General features: G+C 38.6%; 1 protein-coding gene across 10 annotated transcripts in view; it reads left to right on the top strand.

The window, feature by feature from the left end:
• The window catches only part of CKAP5 (cytoskeleton associated protein 5), a 90148-nt gene that overhangs the window by 16338 nt on the left and 53693 nt on the right, over positions 1-20117 (top strand). For all 10 annotated transcript variants that reach the window (XR_007243480.1, XM_048483824.1, XM_048483823.1 and 7 more), the window contains exons 2-22: positions 957-1047; positions 3502-3695; positions 4765-4971; positions 5839-6010; positions 7465-7597; positions 7802-7905; positions 8688-8801; positions 9540-9644; positions 11697-11786; positions 11871-12035; positions 13273-13401; positions 13889-14071; positions 15496-15609; positions 16145-16255; positions 16741-16833; positions 17007-17192; positions 17574-17668; positions 18316-18373; positions 18459-18584; positions 19297-19436; positions 19615-19789. Coding sequence is in view for 9 of the 10 variants with exons in the window: in XM_048483824.1 (XP_048339781.1) it covers positions 991-1047; positions 3502-3695; positions 4765-4971; positions 5839-6010; positions 7465-7597; positions 7802-7905; positions 8688-8801; positions 9540-9644; positions 11697-11786; positions 11871-12035; positions 13273-13401; positions 13889-14071; positions 15496-15609; positions 16145-16255; positions 16741-16833; positions 17007-17192; positions 17574-17668; positions 18316-18373; positions 18459-18584; positions 19297-19436; positions 19615-19789 (2751 nt within the window). In the remaining variant the exon portion in view is untranslated. The remainder of the gene's footprint in view (positions 1-956; positions 1048-3501; positions 3696-4764; positions 4972-5838; positions 6011-7464; positions 7598-7801; positions 7906-8687; positions 8802-9539; positions 9645-11696; positions 11787-11870; positions 12036-13272; positions 13402-13888; positions 14072-15495; positions 15610-16144; positions 16256-16740; positions 16834-17006; positions 17193-17573; positions 17669-18315; positions 18374-18458; positions 18585-19296; positions 19437-19614; positions 19790-20117) is intronic.

The raw sequence follows: 20117 nt of genomic DNA, 5'->3' as shown, positions 1-20117 counted from the left end.
ATCCCATGTGGTACTTTTGAACCAATGGTACTGGCCTTCTAATTAAGCCATGATAAAGGTTGTTATCTCAATAGTTCGCAGGTGAAAGCAGCTACAGACACCAGAAGGAATGCTTTCCCAATTAACTTGTTTAGAGGTCCTGATAACCTTGGCAGAAGATCCTTACAGCAGCGTTTTCTAAAATAAATGAACAGCCAGACATTTTAGATTCTAGAAATCATTCAAATATGGCTATAGTTATGTCAACTCAATAAAAAATTAAATAAATTAAAATATACTTTCTTTACAAAGGATATCCCACACAAGAGATAGATGGACAAATTGATATCCTGGACTGATCCTGTTGCTTCTAATGCAGAGTCTAGTGTATATGTTGTGCTGTGGGTAGTGTTTTGGGCTTGGAGTAATGGAACCTGGGTTTAGATCTTCTGTTTAGCTGTGGGAACTTGGGTTAATTTTATTACAGGTTCACAAGTATAAAATTATGGGAAGAAATTCCTATTTGCTTTCCTGAGTGGGATGGGATAAAAATGGGATTGAACTTGAGTATAGAATTTGCGCTTGGAGTATGCCAAAAATAAGCATACAGAATATGCCAAGCTTTATCTAAATTCTGCTGATGTTTTACTTTTGGGAGTGACGAAGAAAGGGTTGGTTTTTATACTATACCTTGAGACTATTTAATTATTGGTTAGATACACTTTCTTTGAATTTTGATTTTAACTGCTGTTTTTAAAAAGGGATTGGTAATTTATTTGTATGAACGTTTAATTGTTTAATCTTGTTTGTGTATTATGATTTGATTTTGTTGTGCACCGCCCAGAGCCCTCCGGTGGTTGGGCGGTATAAAAATCCCATAAATAAATAAACAAAAATATAAGATAAATAAATAAATATAAATTTGCTTTTCTCATTATTCCACGAAGTTGTTAATCTGACATCCTTTCCTTCTGCAGAAGTTATTGTGATTTTATAACAAACTGAAGCATCATGGCAGATGATAGTGAATGGATGAAATTACCCATCGATCAGAAATGTGAACACAAGGTAAGATCACCTTGTCCCTGACTTGCTTCTTTGGCTCTAGACTGCAGGCTATACTGGAAAATTCTATTGTTCTTATCTTGATGGCATTTGTGAAACAGAAGGTTGCATTGGTATATTTTTTATAAACTGTGTAAGTGGACCCTTCAGGGTTTGCTGCAAAGTCACGTTTTTATAAAGGCTGTCGTGGCTTATGTACCAGGGTGGATTTGATTTAAATCAAATCAATTTAAGTCACTTAGTAAGACTGGATTTAAATCATGTTTTTTTCCACTCTTTTATGGCCTGCTGCCGTGATAGGTATTTTCTTCCATGGACAGAATAATATCATAAACCTCAGGACATACACACAAAGATCCTAAGACTTGTGGAATATTCTGTCAAAGGGTTTCATTTTCATTTTACTGCTAGCCCTCTGTCCTCACACTTAGCTACATGTGCAGATCTGTTCTCCAAACAATCTTCTATTCATTGAACTTATTGAAATGTAGTACAGTTCAAGGTTGACTCATATGTCCTTCCTTCTGAGGTTGGTAAAATGAGTATGCAGTTTCCTGGGGATAAAGTGTAGATGACTGTGGAAAGCAGTGGCAAACCACAGCATAAAGTCTGTAGGAAATGTAATGATGTTACATTACCACATGGGCCAGTAATGACCCAGTGCTTGTAAATCTATACCCCTACTAGACTGCTCTACTTTTAGTGGGCTTCTGTACTTTTCCACCCCATTCCTCTGTACTTCTCCAGTCTGATCAGTTTTTCTTTCTGGAGCTGCCCTGCCATCTTTGGGTTGAGATCTGGCCAATTAATATCCCATAATATATGCATTTTCTCTTCGTTAGCAGAAGGGCGCTTTTGCTAGCTATGGGACTTCACATGTACTTGTAATTTGGGTAGCACCTTGTGCATGTGGGCAGAGGAAAGTAGGGATTAGTTCTGTATGTCCAGTTATCCCTACTTGCTGCCAGATATGGATGTGAGAGCCACCATGTCCGGGATGGTTCCAAGTCACTCAAGGAGGGGAAGAGATTTGAGGAGCAGTCCCTGGCTTACTAATTACTTTGTCCTCACCTTCTCAAGTTCAGGCTGAGAAACTGGAGTACCTGTAAGGATACTTACCTGGGAGAGCTCAGCCACAAAGCATATGGACTTTGGACTCCTGACTTCACTCAGTCACACCCAAACACTTACTGATTGGTTCCCCACCCTGGAACATGGACAATATATACCCCACTAAACATTCTCTGTGATACAACTCTGAAGATGCCAGCCACAGATGCCTGCGAAACGTTAGGAACAAGATCTGCCAAACCACAGCCACAAAGCCCAGAAGACCCACCACAACCAGTCTTTCCACTGTTAGACACCCACTTTTTAGAAATCTGCCTTGTGAAGTAACTTGAGCAGATCACTAATATACCAGATAGGGAATCCTCCTATGTGTATAATTCTCTTCCTAACTGACTGAGGAATTCTTCTTCTATCTTCCAAAAGATATATTTCTTTCACCCTTCATTTATGGTCGCTGTGGAAAGTTTCTCACTTTTCTACTTCAGCCTTGATCACTAAATAAATTTCCAGTTCTCTTCTATGTGTATTTTCTGCTTTCAGCGTATGCTGATGTATTATATATTTCAAGTCAGATTCACTCTCTGACTGAAATCATCCCAGGATAGATTTTTTCAAACACAACCAAGGGATTTCATGTTAACATGCAGGAATTCAAATCCAAAAGCCTCCTGAGTCCTTTCCCTCTGAGTGAGATACCCCCTCCCACTGTTAGTCACCTGGTTGCTCTACCAGTCAGAGTGCTGTTCAGTTCTTAGTGCACTCTGTTTCCCTGCACTGTGTTTTTGGCTGTACTTCCAAGCCTTATTTGTGCAGTTCTGTCACAGGGAGCGTTCCCAAGCCCAAAGGGCACAAAGAGTGGACTAGCTTTGTCTTCATCCCCTGAACAACCTCTTTTTACATCGGTTCAGAGCCCTAACTCGGCTACACTGCAGATATGCTAGTGCTCAAAGAATCACAACTGAGCTAGGGTGCTGCCATAAACTTATAAGTATGCAAAACGTGTTTGGATGCTTCTTATGTTTTCTGACGCAGGTCTGAATTCATTGTTCCTTCCTCCTTGAATGTTTTGCTCTGATAATTTTCGGAATAAGAGGAAGGAGGTATAAATTATGATGCTGTTGATGGAAGAGATGAGGCCAGAGTGACTTTATACTATGCTTTTTCCATACTTTTTGTACTCTTGTGCTAAGCTAGCAAGCCCTCCCTTTAATATTTGCCATTTTTTCTAAGTAGTTATTTGCTTTGTTCTGTTAGCTGCTATACCAGTAGAAATCTATAAGCTATAAATTCACAGGCTGCTTTTTTGTTTTTAATGAAAGAAAACTAACATTGGCAACATCTTGCTGTTTGACTAAGAAAGTTCTAACTGGAGCCTTCTTTTTGTAGTTGTGGAAAGCCAGGTTAAATGGCTATGAAGAAGCTTTGAAGCTGTTTGAGAAAATCGATGACGAGAAAAGCCCTGAATGGTCCAAGTACCTTGGACTTATAAAGAAATTTGTAGTAGATTCCAATGCAGTAGCTCAGCTGAAAGGATTAGAAGCCGTACTTGCCTATGTTGAAAATGCACATGTAGCAGGGAAGTAAGTTTATTGTTCACTATGTTTCTTTTGGAGGGGACTATCAATATTTGCAGTGACAATGCCTATTCTGTTGGTCTGAAAGTTTTACATTAATGGTGCTGATCCTTCTTGAGATTCTAGAAATATTGATGTGAAACACGTACTCTTACTTGTTGCCCTGTTATTCTTTATTCTGGAAGCTTACTTTTTCTGCTGAGCATCTTGAACACCTACCATGTTTGAAATAAAGTGCTCAAAGTTCATATTACTGTCATGGTTTAAAGTTGTTCTAGAGCCATATGGATTAAAACTCTAAAATGAAACCTATGTTTTTGGGGTTATAAGAAAATAAACAGGACATTCATTTAAGATGCAGGCATGCTTAAGGTAACTGAATTATTGGCGTGCTGTTTTGTACTTTAGACATGTTCATAAAGATTGTAAATAAAATATCAAATGATAATCTGTCATGGTGTGCCATGACTTATGTCTTCTGAGCCTTAAGCAAATAATTACTTCATCCTGTTCAAATCAAACGAATGTTGGTTAGTTCTTCGACTTGTAAAATACTACATTCTTGTTCTAGCATAGTATTTTTGTGGAACTTTTTCATTCTGACAGTTAACTCATCTTACAAAATAGGGCTACATAATCCAGCTACCATATTTTTGGCTTATGGATTGTTTAATGCATGAAAGTTTGATAAATAAAGGAATGGCATGAAAGTTTGAAACAGCTTTTAATATGTAAATGTAAGATAAACCTATATTTCAGGGATATCTTCTGTACATTTCTTAGGGTGGGTATCACTCATATGTTGAACTTCAAAACTTTAATTTCAGGTTCCATTAAGCTAGGTACTGTTCAGATGTAGAAAATCAGTTGTGATCAGAATAATTAGTTAAGTATATGCTTTAGATCTTTTAACAATGTATACCAAAGTCTAACACTAAATGTAAGCAGATGTAAATGGGAATTAGTGGTATAATAAGATGTTTGGAAAAGGGTATTCTTACCAAAGTTAATAGGGCTATTGACTTTAGTTTATATCAAAGTATTGTATTGCCTAATGTGTGTTTTTCTTTAAAAGAACAACAGGCGAAGTAGTCTCTGGAGTTGTCAATAAAGTGTTCAACCAGCCTAAAGCAAGAGCCAAGGAGCTAGGCATGGACATATGCATTATGTTTATTGAAATTGAAAAAGGGGAAGTGGTACAAGAAGAGCTACTAAAAGGTTTGGACAACAAGAACCCCAAGATCATAGTAGCATGTATAGAGACATTAAGGAGGGCACTAAGGTAAGATCATGTGAAAGAAGCAGCCATACTAATGGGGAGGAGATGATCATTAATGGATATTGGTATTGCAATCTATCTTAAAAACAGCAATTATGCTCACTCTGACTTCTAGATTGCTGAAATCGTTACTCCATCAGACTCCTTAGTAGCTTGTTGTGCTGCCAAGGCAAGCATTTGATCCATTTAATGGCTCCCCCACCCCCGATTTGTGACATTTTGATTTTAAAAAGGAAACAAATCCCACCTTAGTGCATGCTATCAGCTGGGTACATCTAAATATTTTTCATACTAATTCCATCATATTTCGTTTGTCAGCAGTGGAATGATAATTTAAATGTAGTTAAGAACAAGAATTGTGTGTGTGTTAAATGTTTAGTGAGTGAATTGTGCTAGGATAAAACTCAGTAAAATAATACAAGTTCCATCTTCAGGAGTTTATTTTAGGTTTGAGATTAATTATGTACTTCTGTGTGGGGGGGTGAAAAATAGTATTTTGATAATCTGTATATGTTTTTTAGTTCTTACAAGTTTAGTCTGCAACTGTTGATGATTTTTTGGTTTGCATCATACTCCTTTTTATAGCACAATGAAAATATTACCACCCTACTAAAAATAGATAATAGTTGCAACCCAAAAGAAGGTCATCCAAAAAATTCCATATGAGAGGAATATAGAAGGACCCGTTTATACACCAAGTTGGATTTTATGTTTTTATATTAATTTTCAAGGGCTCACTTTTTCCTTTTTCCAAGTTTTACACAATAGTACAACATGGAGCAGCTTCAGGCTGATAATATCTTATTTGAATGCAGAGTAGGTGCATACCATAATTGTACAATAGTAAAACTAATTATATTTATGTTTCAGTGAATATGGTTCAAAAATAATCTCACTGAAGCCAATAATCAAAGTATTGCCAAAACTTTTTGAGTCTCGAGAGAAGGCTGTTCGAGATGAAGCCAAACTTCTTGCTGTGGAGATCTATCGATGGATACGGGATGCACTTCGGCCTCCATTACAGAATATAAACTCTGTTCAGGTGAGCTTGGCAAGTTTCTGGATCCTCCGTGCTTAGCAGGAAGATGCCCATTAGCTATACATTTCTGAAAACTTTGTTCCAGAAGGATGACATCTAAGTCTAGTTCTTGTTCATACTATTTTTATACTGTGGAATCTATGGGTGTGTTCCTGGTCATATTATTAGCATAGATAATTTGATGCTTGCAAAGTACATAATTGAAAATCATGTTTGCTTTATTTGCAGTGTCTGTTCTGCTTCTAGTTGAGTAGGTCATACAGTCACCTTGCATTGTTTGTAAATTGAAGTGAATAAAAATCCACTGCATTAGCAGATGTGCGCTAGTCTCTACCTGGGCCTTGACTCAAGACAGCCTGGAAAAGCACCTTTTAAAAAAATAATATGCTTGTTAGATGTTTGGGGCAGCTATATGGAAGGGAGGGAGCAGTCATGACAAAGCAATACTAAAGCATGTGTGCACAAGTGTTTGCAGGCTGGACTTTACTACTGAGTCAGCCAGGCAGTATAGGTTAGATCATAATGGTGAGAAATGATTCGATGTACTCATGTACTAAATCACACCCATGCAACAAGATTGAAGCCTTTCTTCGTACTGGTTTTTTTTTTACAGTGATGATATGATTGACTAATGCAAAAATACACATGGTGAAACATTCACATTATAATTTTGCATGTTTGGAAAACAGTTTTTTCAAACTTTAATGATTGCAGTTTGCAGTCAAACTTTGGTCACAGTAGAGGGTCCTTTTAACTTTCTGTTGTTGTATTTGTTAAAATGGACATTTATTTATGAATCATCTGCTTTTAAAAAGTTGCGTAAATATCTTAAATGGAGATCTGTTCCTGAGGAATGCATTGTGGGGGAAGAGTTAAAGATCCCCACGTAACTCCCACTTGTACAATTGTGCTGCTTTGGGATGGTGTCCACTAGCAGCTGTTACATGTAATGGAGGGTTTGGATCTGATTGTCTCTATCTTTTAATTGTATAATGAATTCACTCATTTGATTGAAATCACAGGAGTTTCATGATAGACTTACCACTTTTAACTTTTTCATAGTTTGCTAGAGTTTATAAAATCATATATAATTTTGTGGTAGCAGTTTTGTATATTCAGGTTAGCAAATAATAACTATTAGTTTGAAATGCATCTACTAGACATATATGTGGAGCAGCTCAGATAATTGTAAAACTTGTTATATGGTCATGGGAGAATGCAGCTATGAAGTTCTCACTATGGTTATTTGTTGTCAACCACACATAGTGGTTGACTGCATTTTAACAAGCTACCTTACTCTGTTTCTTTTACCTCTAGCTAACTTTGCAGTTTGTCAGGCAGTCTGCAACTGGTCTCACGGCACAAGGAACAGTATTTACTTGCAACTTGGGAAAGCAGCAGTGAGTCTACATGGTTTGTATTTCTTGCAATTTCACAGTCTGTTTTGATTTTTGCAGCTAAAAGAACTGGAAGAAGAATGGGTCAAACTACCCCCATCTGCTCCCAAGCAGACCAGATTTCTCCGTTCTCAGCAAGAAATGAAAGCAAAGTTTGAGCAGCAACAGGCAGCAGGTGGAGATGCAGATGGAGGTAATGTTTGACATGAAACTTCACTCTTGAGAGCCTTGTTGATTAGGGTAAAACTAAACTTGTCAGAAAATGTAAGAAGACCTAAAAACAGACTGTTATTCCAGAAATGTCATTGCTTGTGCAGTTAATATTTCTTCCTCCCTTGATGATTGTAGTGTAGTAGAAAAGCTACCTCTTATCTGGCTTTATTTTTTTTTTCTGCAGGAGGAGATGATGGTGATGAAGGTGTTCCGCAGGTAGATGCTTATGAACTCCTGGAGGCTGTGGAAATTCTTTCCAAACTTCCGAAAGATTTCTACGACAAGATAGTAAGCAATAATACAGTTAAACCTTAAACCTTCTGTAGTTTTTGTTTGAACTATAGCCACTACATTCTGTACAGTTTTCTTCTTGTGCAATTGATAGTCCTTTTATATACCAATTTTACAATTACAAACCATACAAGGGGTTAGTCTATATATAATATCCACAAAGGCAAACAACATTGTAACCAGACTACATGCAAAATACAAAAGGATGAGTATCATTTATTCCCTTAAACATGTACATGTTTCTACCTATAACACCTATGAAATACAACTGTCTGTATTTCATAATAATACCAATAATACCTATGCCTTGGCTGTTTAGGAGCAGATATCAGTTGACCAGTGAATATTTGCTATTATAAGGCTTGGATCTGCAGTCAAGTTCAGTTCTCTTTCCCCAGTCATAGTATTTCTATCTTGCCCTCTCTCCCCTGTTTACCACCAGGAGGTAGACTCTGTCTTCTGAAAGGAATGATTAGAACCCGTCCCTTGCTCCTAGAGATCCCTGGGTTCTACTCTTAGTAATTTAGGATTCCAACAATAGATAGCGATATCCACCCCATGCTCAATCTTAGGGCTGTCAGTGGATTCATTGTCTCAGATCTCTTAATGATGATGATGGCTTCCATTCTTCTTCCATCTTTATGCCAGCTTATGTCAAAGAAACATATTGATGTGATGAGTTTGTTGTTTCTACCTGTTTTCATGTGTCGTGACTTACTTTGCACAATTTTTCCAAGTTCTGTTAATTTTGAATATTTACTTAATGCTTTGTATTTCAGGAGGCCAAAAAATGGCAGGAGAGGAAAGAAGCTTTAGAAGCTGTGGAAGTGCTGGTGAAAAACCCCAAACTAGAAGCTGGAGATTATGCAGACTTAGTGAAAGCACTTAAGAAGGCAAGAAACTCTACCATTCCCTTAGACCTTTTAGATACAAATTCAAGCACTCAGAGTTGGACTTCATAATTAAAAGGAATTTTTGATTATGTGTGATCAGTTTATCACTGACTAGGGCTGGTCGTGATGCTCAGTAGCTTGGGAGAGTTGTGGCTGTTTAACGTGCCACCTGAAGCTCTTCTGAGCACCATTTTCTACTGTGACACATGCCCAATGTTTCAGGAAAGTAGGCAAGAAACTTGCTTAGTGGAGCTTATGATTGCCAGGAGGTTTCCACTTTGAAATAGCTTCTGCCAGTAGAATACAAGTTAAACTGTGAACCTCTGTGATCTGGAAGTCTCCTGGCAGGATGGGAAGTAAATGTGTTATTGTGAATGTGGTTGTCAGCAAGTGGTGGAATGAGCACTGTCTTCTTTAATGGTCTGTATGGGAATGCAGTGGCATTTTGTAAGTGATGTTTCTTTTATATATACAAATAAATCTGAAAAAAGAAACATGGTTTAAGACAGAGGGACTGAACATCTGAAGCACCAGAGTTGGACACCCCTGGTCTAAGGTATATGGGAGTACTCTTTACATAGATTTTATATCTTGGAATTGGCTGAAGGGGTGCAGAAGCCCTCTCTTATTGCCTCTTGGTTTACAAAAGTTCACTGTGAGTCATCTTTAACGTGATTTGTCTGCTTCTTGTATTGATATTCTAAAATATTGAATTATAAGGTTGTTTTTCCCTTACAGGTTGTTGGAAAGGATACCAATGTAATGTTGGTTGCTTTGGCTGCAAAATGCCTTGCTGGACTGGCTACGGGTCTCAGGAAGAAATTTGGGCAGTATGCAGGTCATGTGAGTAATCACGTTCATGTACTGGATCACAAAACAAGGCTTAAAACTACTGTGTGAGGAGTAGATTTAATAGGATTTGACACTGGGAACGTACAAGTTTCCTTCTGCTAAATTTCTAATGAAGTCAGCCACAGCATAATTCTCTGAGAGCACCAGGTTCTCCATCAGTGGAAAAAAGTATCCTTATATGGGTTATGCCACCTACTTGATCCATGGACTGGGCAAATACAAACATTTTGCAAAGACTTTCACTATCCTGAGAAGTGTCCTGCCACAAGTGCTCCAGAAGCAGGAATAAGGTAGAACATTGGCTCTGATTCTGACAGAAAGTATTCCCTCCCCGGTTAAAACTTTGGTATATAACTAGCCTGGATGACTGTAGCCCACTGAAGGAGAATGACACTTTGGACGTACTGTGAAGGGAGATGTCATCCAGTATCCTCCTAGAAGTACAACTATGATGAGGTGAAAAGGGTACAATAATTTAAGCTAGAAAAATTGCATGGCTTTGGGACATCTGGAGAGACTCAGCCCTCTTTATCAAGAAGCCCTTGCAAAAATTTTCATCCCACTTCTTGAACAAAGGACCTAATGAGCCTGTATGACTTTGCCCCACTGAAGAGAAGACACCTTCGTGATTAAGTCCAAAATATTGATTTCAGAACTCACTGTCCTTTTGATCAGAGATTAACTATGTTCCTTTCAGGAAGATTTGGTGACCTTGCACACTGGCCCCTTTTTTATATTGAAGTTAAATTCTTCACTCCAGAAGGATCAGGAGATTCATCCTCCTTCATTCTGTCCCCATCCCAGTCATCCTAAGGAATGTGACTGGCAGACATTTGATGACTGGAGGGCACTGTAAATCTACATTAAAAAGATAGATCCCTTCAGCTGTTTGGGTTCATTATTCTTCAGCACCATGGGAAAGAGAGCATCTTGATCAGCCACAGCTAACTGAAAAAAAGTGTGTTTTTCCTTGGCTTATGCTATGGATCATCTTCCACTGCCCCCAAAAGTCACTGCCTGTTGTATGAGGGTGACTTGTTTCTACTTCTTTCTCCACCAGTGCAACTATTGTAGAAACCAGCTACTTAGGCATCGACCTCTATTTTTCTGAGACAGTACCAAGTAGATACATTTCCCTCAGCTGAGGTGATCCCACAAAATAGTTATTCAATAATTCCTGTCTTTTCTGCTGATGCCTATGTGAGATAATAGAGCTTTTCAGTATCCCATACAAGGATACTGTTCTGCACTGATGAAGACCAAAACATAGGTCCTGCCATGAGGGTTTATTCTCTTTTCATCAGTAGACTGGAAATTATCCTTCCCCCACCCTAGTTGACACAAGAAATTGGAGAGTAACTCCCTAGGGTGACTGGGAGGTTTTCTGTCCTGTTCTTCTGACATCAACAGTATCTCCAGTTCCTGGGCTTGGGGGAAAATTGATCTTAGCTGTGAATGCTATGCTAGAGGTGGATCTGTCTTCCTCAGAAATCTGGAAAGACATGAACTGAAGGGCTCAGTGACCTTTTCAGGATAGTGGAAGCCATTGGAAAAAAAATAGTGTATGCCCTGCCTATGGAGCAAGGAGAGGGGCACAAATCATTCAAGAGTACTTGTCCATCTACTGATGAAGAAATCCTCACAGTTAGTCCAGTGTTTTGTTCCTTTTTTGGAACTGAGAGGGATATTGGTGTTGAGGTCATGCATCTACATGTGTCAGAAAAGTTTCTTTTTAAAGGGCTGCTCTTTTTGCCAAAAACATTGATGGAGTTCTTAGACTTGTTTGGATTACATAGGAGATGTTATACCCTTCAGCAAAAAGGAGACACCACTTCTGACATCTGACCTTATTTTAAAGGGTTCTCTGACCTGCAGATTTTCATCAAAGCATTGCTTAATATAGCACCAGCTCAGTAGAAGAACTTTCCCTCGCTTGTACCTACTGCAGAACATTTCTTTTCTTTTTTTACACATTCTCTTGGAGCACAGAAGGGAATCCACCATTCCAACCTGTTGTGATACCTCTTGGTTAATTTTTCATAGGTTGTCCCGACAATATTAGAGAAGTTCAAGGAAAAAAAGCCTCAGGTGGTGCAAGCCTTGCAGGAAGCCATTGATGCCATCTTCCTTACAGTAAGTATGTGGCAGGTTGTCTTTCTGAAAGAGATTAGCAGACTTCTTCAACAACACCTAACCTTGCTTGTCCATCTACTTTAGACGACATTAGTAAACCTTAGTGAAGACATATTGGCTGTGATGGATAACAAAAACCCAACCATCAAGCAGCAGACGTCCCTCTTCATTGCAAGAAGTTTTCGTCACTGCACTCCAGCTACCCTTACCAAAAGCCTGCTGAAACCATTCTGTGCTGCTCTACTCAAGGTAAAAACCAAATGAAAACACAAAAAGCCATTCTTACTTTAGCAGAGCACCCAATAGGAATGATGTTGTAGAAGCATGCATTGGATTGAAAGTAATTATGTTTTCTTCATAATTACATAGTCATTCTTGTGCTGCGCTGCAACGTAAGAAGAGTTATGGAAGACTTCTTGTTGCTCCATACAGGAGTTTAGGAAGTTTTCACTTCCTTGGAAAGTGAGAAAAGGAAGGTTGAGCTACTGCTCTCAGCTTGTAAGAAGAGCTCGAGTAAACTGGCGAAGAATTTCAGTTCTTACTACAATTGTCTCTTGAGTGTGATGCATAGTTGTACCTGGAAAACATGTTGAGAGTTGTCTTAGATTCTATAATGTAGTAAACTCTCCTTTAAGGAAAGATGTTTTTAGAGTGTTTGCTATTTCACTTTCAAAATAGCTAGCTTTCCAGAATATGTTTTACCATATTTCAGTTTTTGTAAACACAGAAAATGGTATGTGAATAAGAACGCTTCATTTTTCATTTTATAATTTTTTTTCTAGATGCTTGGTATGCAAATTCTTCTCTTAAATGTTTCTGAACTTTGATCTTCATATACTCTTATTGCAATAACTGTCAGTTGTACAAACTGGTTTGCACATGTTTTGAGTTACGCTAATTATTTAGAAGAAGAGTTGGTTTTATAGCTCACTTTTCTCTACTTTTGAGTCTTTACCGTTCTCTGCCTTTGAGGATTCTCAGTCATCTTCCCTTCCCTACAACAGACACCTTATGAAGTAGGTGGGGCTGAGAGGACACCCAGTGGGCTTCATGTAGAGGAGTTGGGAAATCAACCTGGTTTGCTAGATTGCAATCCACTACACCATGCTGGCTTTCTTTAGATAAGCTGTAAAAATCAAAATAGTTTCCCAAGATGCCTCAAAATACTAAGCTATGGAATGTATTCAGAAGAAAAGAACTCTCTACTTAGGAGTTTGGATTTATATCCCCCCTTTCTCTCCTGTAGGAGACTCAAAGGGGCTTACAGTCTCCGTGCCCTTTCCCCCTCACAACAAACACCCTGTGAGGTGGGTGGGGCTGAGAGAGCCCAGAAGAACTGTAACTAGCCCAAGGTCACCCACCTGGCATGTGTGGGAGTGTACAGGCTAATCTGAATATGAACTATAATGTGACTTAATGTGAACTATACATCTGGTTAGATCATAAAGCTTGGCTATCTCATAACTTTCCTTGTTTTTGACTGCAGCATATTAATGACTCAGCCCCTGAAGTTAGAGATGCTGCATTTGAAGCCCTGGCTACTGCCCTGAAGGTGGCAGGAGAGAAAGCTGTGAACCCTTTCCTAGCTGATGTTGATAAACTGAAACTTGATCGGGTAAGTCTTACTATTTGACACTGAACTTCTAAACATTCCCAGCATCTTCTCAAGAGCTACATTAGGGGAGTTCTGTGAATAGTTGGCCTCTGGTGCCTTGAGCATCTGGAGTCTGAGCTTCTATCAGATGTTTGTGACCTTGGTCCAAACTCTGGGTTTTGCTGAAAACAGCTTAGTCAGAAGCGGATGTTTTAGATAAACTGTTATTGACTTTTTAGTCACTTAACTTTTGGTAAATGTAATTTGAAAATGTGTCTCCTTTGTATTTGTATTTTCTTTAAGATGTCACCTGTATACTCTAAAGCAAATATTGAAATCTAAGATGTTTAGTGCCCATAAGTTAATGGTTTATAATGGCCTTGTATATTGGCAATAGGGTAACTTTTAATGTATCTAAAGCACTTTCCAGATCTGTGGTATTAAAGGTGATTAATGGTTATGTACTGAAGACTTACTTTTATGTGTTTGGTCATCCTTTGTCCACCAGATTAAAGATTGTGCTGAAAAAGTGGAGTTGGCTGGTGGTGGTAAAGCTGGTAGAGGAACTGATAGAAAAGAGAGCAAGCCTGTGTCTGGGAAGGCTCCTGTTCTTTCAGGAGCTGCAGGAGATAAAGATACAAAAGAAAATGTGGTCAAATCTGGTCCGCTGAAGAAAGCACCTTCTGCTAAGGTAAGGGAAACTGTCTGAAGTGATGGTGGTTAGTGCTGCTACATTCTTACAAACAGTTACACAGTGACACTCTTCCTCTGCCCAAAAGATTTCTCTGAACTTTAAGATCTAGTTTCCAGTTGTTTTCAGCTACTTGTGGTTTAATGCCTCGTGGAATGCAAAGCTGCGGCCTGATTTATACCTCTGCAGTCTCAGCAAAAATCAGAGTTTCTGTTGTCAAACTGTGTAGAGTCAGGGTCTGACATTCATCTGTTCAAATGTGAAGGCTTTAATTTATCTAATTTGGGTCCAGAAACTATTCTGGACTAACACACTCTCTACTACAACTTGGGTGACAAACATCTTTATTACTGTGTATGTTTGAAGCCTACACTTAAAATACATGTCCGTATGAATGGATTTCATTTTCACCTTGGTCTGAACTTTGCAGTAAGGCAGCTGAAGGAAGAAACCTTCCTTCTCCTAACTCTTGCTCTGAAGCACTTCTGGCTTTTGGTTTATGCCCAGCTTTAAAGGGCCATGGTGAATCTGGACAAAGACCAACACAAGAAACCGTTAAGAAGAAATCATTAATACATGTTTAATATAGGTTTGGAAGAAGTATTGACACCTTGAGCATTGTGAAATCTGAGTTTTATTGAGAAGAAATAATTAGCATACCCATGATACTTTTTGAGGAGGGTGCGGCTGGCATCCATATCTGGTACTGAAATTGAGCAAGGTCTGCATCTCAATGATTGCAGAAACTAAATTCTTAGGGTTATTGCTATACAAGAAACTTATATTCCTCCCATCTGCAATAGAGCAAAACACTTTTTGCACTATTTTATTGGGGGGCAGACTACATCTCTGATGTGTATGTGTACAGTCTTAGTCTGTACCAAACTTGATTAAAACTGGGGGCCATCCATCAGCAGCAGTTCAAAATGTGCATAAAGGCAGTGTTACCTGAACCTCCACAAGCCTGCTCCCTGCAATATGCAAGAATCCATGCCTGGCCACCCTGTTTGGGCTATTGTGTTTACTTTGTTTGGGCTATTGTGTTTACTTTGTAACAGGAAAACTTATTTCCTGCTCAGAGTTCTTCAATTCCTGCGTTTGCAATTAAATCTATCCTTGACAATTGTAGTTTTCACTGCTGCAGTAACATCAGCATCAGACCAAATGCTCCATGTTGGAATCCCTGGCAAGAAATTAGCTTGACCTGGTTGAGACTTGACAAGGGACTTATATTCATCGGTCCTTGCTAACATGGGGGGTCCCCTCAACCATGCATATATGTTGAAACATTGAAAGGTATTCCAAGATCCAAGAAACTTAATCGAAGATTCATACAGCATGGTCAGTATTCAAAGCTTCCTTAAGTTGGTTCTCAATTTTAATTGACGCAAGCAGCTTTGTCCTGCTTTCTTCTTCATCCTCAGGCTGGTGGTCCACTCAAGAAGGGGAAACAAGCTGCAGCTGGTGGTGTAGGAAGTGCTGGATCGAAAGGCAAGAAGGGAGCTGACATGAAGGAGATATTTGAACCAGAGCTCTCGGTAAATGCTTCACTGCTTGTTGGAATCCACTATAAAAGGATGTGTGTGTGCTTAAATCAAATCAAAATGTCATTCCATTAGATAGCTGTTTCTTTAAGATGTTTTTAGACTACCTTTCTCTAACAAAAGAATCAAGTTATTGGAGACACATTTATATTTAAAGAGTTGATGAGAAGGTGAAGAATAATTTCAGTTGAAGCACAAAAATGTATAATGTCCTAACTTATTGTACCAGCCTCGTAGATTTGAGTCTCCCTAAGTAGCCTTTTTTAAAGGACAATTGAACTCCAGTTCATCACTTAATAGAAGAAAAGTGAGACAATTTTAGCTGTTTTGCAAATCTGCAATATCTGTTGTTGAAAACAGACCTGTGAGTGCCCCAATACTGTCCAATATTCATTATGTGATTATTATCTATAGTGTTGCCCTCTAACAAATCTGTATCTATTCTTATCCTAATGAAAGAGTGGAGAATTCTTACTTAGCACAGTCATAAGAGTCGGCTGTCAAAGAATGAATTATTTTCTGCTAACAGATAGAAGTATGTGAAGAGAAGGCTTCAGCTGTCCTACCAGCTTCTTGCATACAGCAGCTGGATAGCAGCAACTGGAAAGAGAGGCTCGCCTGTATGGAGGAGTTTCAGAAGGTAAATCCTAAGAATATGACCCTTTTGGAAGGTGATCTGAAATTGAGAGGTATTCTCTTATAGCTATAAAACACTGATACGAAGATGCTACCATGTACAAGAAGTCTGTAATGTCTTTGAGGATCCTGTGATCTCCAGCATCATTTGGCAGGGATTGAAGTGGAAAGCTCTCTTGGTAGAAAACAGATATGATCCGGTCCTGTGTATTTTTTCACTGATAAAATCAATATTCGTTCCTAATTCTCCTCCACTTTTTTGTTGTGTTTCTTATGAAAAGAATACGCTTCCTCCTCCTGTGCTTTGCCATTTTGCAAACCCTCAAGATTTTGTACTGTATAACTAATTTTTCTCACTTTCAAGGCTGAGCACCCCTCACTTATTCAGTATGTCAATAGTATTATAATTCCCTTTGGTCTTAGGAACAAGGAAGCCTTTTTTGACTCTTTCACTTTCAGGAGTTAAACTGTCTTGTGTTAATTTTGAAGGCTGTTGAACTGATGGACAAAACTGAAATGCCATGCCAGGCTCTAGTAAGGATGTTGGCCAAGAAACCTGGATGGAAGGAGACTAACTTTCAGGTAATTCAGTAGTCTTAGCCATTAGAATAAATCATCTAAAAGCCTGTAGCATTAACAGTAATAAAACCTGTAACTTATTCTATTGACATGGCTTTTGAGTCTGTAAAACCCAGTGTGTTTAACCCAGGGTTAAGATAAGCTTGTTGCTAATGTTTGGTACTTCTTTTTTGCAGGTGATGCAGATAAAGCTTCACATAGTTGCCTTGGTTGCTCAGAAGGGAACCTTCTCCAAAACATCAGCTCAAATTGTGCTGGACGGTCTTGTGGATAAGATTGGTGATGTGAAGTGTGGCAACAATGCAAAAGAAGCACTGACTGCAATAGCAGAGACCTGCCAGCTACCCTGGACTGCTGAACAGGTGTGATAAATGCTTACAGTAGAATGAAAGTAATCATGTTTGGTATTGGTTATTTATATACTCTGGTGCCAGTCTGCTATAGCTAGATCAGGGGTAGGGAACCTGTGGCTCTCCAGATGTTCAGGAACTACAATTCCCATCAGCCTCTGTCAGCATGGCCAATTGGCCATGCTGGTAGGGGCTGATGGGAATTGTAGTTCCTGAACATCTGGAGAGCCGCAGGTTCCCTAACCCTGAGCTAGATAAACTCTAGCTGTGTCTTTAACAGTAATTTTCTTTCAGTGTTAACCAGGAATGTACAGGAAGCTGAATGAGAAAGTAAGCAACTTGCTTATTAGACTTTGTAGGCAAGATTAATTTTTTTTTTTGCTTTCGCTCTAGGTAATGTCAATGGCTTTTTCTCAGAAGAATCCAAAGAACCAATCAGAAACCCTGAACTGGCTCTCAAATGCAATTAAGGAGTTTGGATTTTCAGGGTGAGTCTGAAAGAGATGGAGTAAGCTGCTATCACCATATAAGGCAACTTGTCATGAATGCACAGCTTCCAATTGAATCAGCTTGTTCATTAACCTTTTTCTACTTGATGCCTCCCCCCAGTATTGAGAAGAAGAGTAATAGGCAGTTTTGTAGGGAATAGATGGTTCAAAAAGCAGGAGATCAGTGGTGGTGATAATGGACTTGCTGGATGTACACTTTTTGGCTCATGTTTGACTTATGAGAAAGCAATGGGGCACAGTACAGATGACTCACTTCTGGGAAGGTTGCAATAAACAATAGAAATGTCCTCAGGTTTACTTGTTATATGAAAGAGCATGAAATCTTGTGATCTGTCACTTGCAGTCTGAAATGGTGCGGCTCAAACATAAATGTATCATCCCTTTGAGAACTGGAACTAAATCTTGTGCCTTTAGAAACATTTGATTGCAGACGGCAGGAAAAGTGCACTTCCCTGATCTGAAGGGACAGTCCAGTTGAACGCCTTTATTTTATACTTGGGTTCTGTTTTAGTTGTGTCTTATTCCAGGGTGAGCAAGTAGTTGTCTGATATGTAGTTGCTGTATGTGGTGTTTATGCTGGTTGATGGGCCTTTCTCAGCTAATGATCTTTGTGTGTTTTCTCTTAGATTGAATGTAAAGGCTTTCATCAGCAATGTTAAGACCGCTCTTGCAGCTACAAATCCAGTGAGTAAAAAAGCTCTCTTGAAGTTAACATCACAACAATGTCTAATTAGATCGGAATAAAACTATTGTCTTTCTTATCTGATAGGCTGTGAGAACATCTGCCATTACCTTATTGGGTGTCCTGTATCTTTACGTGGGCCCTTCTTTACGAATGTTCTTTGAGGATGAGAAACCTGCCCTTCTGTCTCAAATAGATGCAGAGTTTGAAAAAGTAAGCTTCTCTAAAAGTGCTGCAAGTTTTTTTACTTGATTCAAATGAACACTTACTAGCTTGAAGTAACATCAACAACTTAATAAACATTAGTAGTTTGAATGTAAAGGCTTTCATCAGCAGTTTTGCAGGGTGTTAGGAGTATAAAAATTCTTCTGTCTTCAAAATGTGAGCAAAGAAATACAGTTATTTGCTTTATCTCATTTGTACTGATGTGATATCTATCCCACCTTTTCACAACATTAAATATATAAACCCTAATTCTCTTCAGTACATCAATGACTTGTCCTTATATAGTTTTTATGCTTATTTTCTGACTTCATTGGTATATGGTACAACGCAACACACTTTCAAACCAAGAAAATTATAGCACTTCAAACTACTTCACTGAGTATTGAGTCTGAAGCAGAATAGCCATTTAAGTCAGTTTGTAAAAAAACATCTTCAGTTAACATCATTTAGAAAGGAGCCCAAATGTTTGCTAACTAGATAACTGATTTTTTATCTGTTGTTTGGTGAAAGGCACTGGTTAACTTTGGTGGGATATACCAAATTGGATTGGCAACAACTTCAAGTGCAAAGTGCCTTGCTGTGCTGAATATCTGGCAAATTTCCTTCAGGCTTGCATTTTGGCTTTAGCTTGCATGCCTGAGTGGGAAATACCTAACTACACTTATCTCCCTCAGACATCTGATCTCTTTATACATTTCAGGTGCAAGGACACACAGCACCGGCTCCAACTCGAGCCAGTTTCAGACACACTGTTGGTACCGGAGATGATGGCGAGGAAGGAGAAGATCAGGAGGAAGCAGGAAATGATGTTGTAGATCTCTTGCCAAGAGCTGACATCAGGTATGTTTAGATTAGGCATGCTGAAGACCTACCTTCTTTCTGATCTCTTAAACCTTCTATTCATCTGTAAGTTATTCACAAATATATATTATTTGAATTTACTGTTAATCTGCTGTTAATATTTAGTTTTGTTAAAGAACATCTAGAATGGATGGTGCTAACTCTCCCTTTTTTTTAGTGATAAGATCACTTCTGAATTAGTGTCCAAGATTGGTGATAAAAACTGGAAAATTCGAAAGGAGGGTCTAGATGAAGTGGCAAGCATCATTAATGAAGCCAAATTCATTCAGCCAAACATAGGCGAACTTGCACCTGCATTGAAGAGTCGTCTCAATGATTCCAATAAAATCCTGGTATGCTGTTTAAATGTCAGGATTGAGAATAAACTTGCTGCAGCCAATACCTCCCAGTCCCCACTAGTTCCCTTTAAATCTTTTCTAGTTCCCTTTAAATTCTAGTTCCCTTTAAATCTTTTTAAGCAGAATTGAAATATTGTATTATCTAGTATTATATTTAACGTCTTCTAATATTTTATTCAACAGAGAACTCTGCATCTCCACTATTTCCAGTTTGTCTAGTTCATAGTCTTTCCATCCAAACAGGGTAACTGGTACAGTCAAAGATGGGCTATGCATAGAGAGACCTTCTCCTTTGTTGCTGTCAGAGCAAAAAAAAAGTATC

Source organism: Sphaerodactylus townsendi, linkage group LG02 (assembly GCF_021028975.2).
Source record: "Sphaerodactylus townsendi isolate TG3544 linkage group LG02, MPM_Stown_v2.3, whole genome shotgun sequence".
NCBI classification, from domain to species: domain Eukaryota; kingdom Metazoa; phylum Chordata; class Lepidosauria; order Squamata; family Sphaerodactylidae; genus Sphaerodactylus; species Sphaerodactylus townsendi.
The sequence above is the reverse complement of the archived record's forward strand: the minus strand, read 5'-3'. Positions and strand labels throughout refer to the sequence as shown.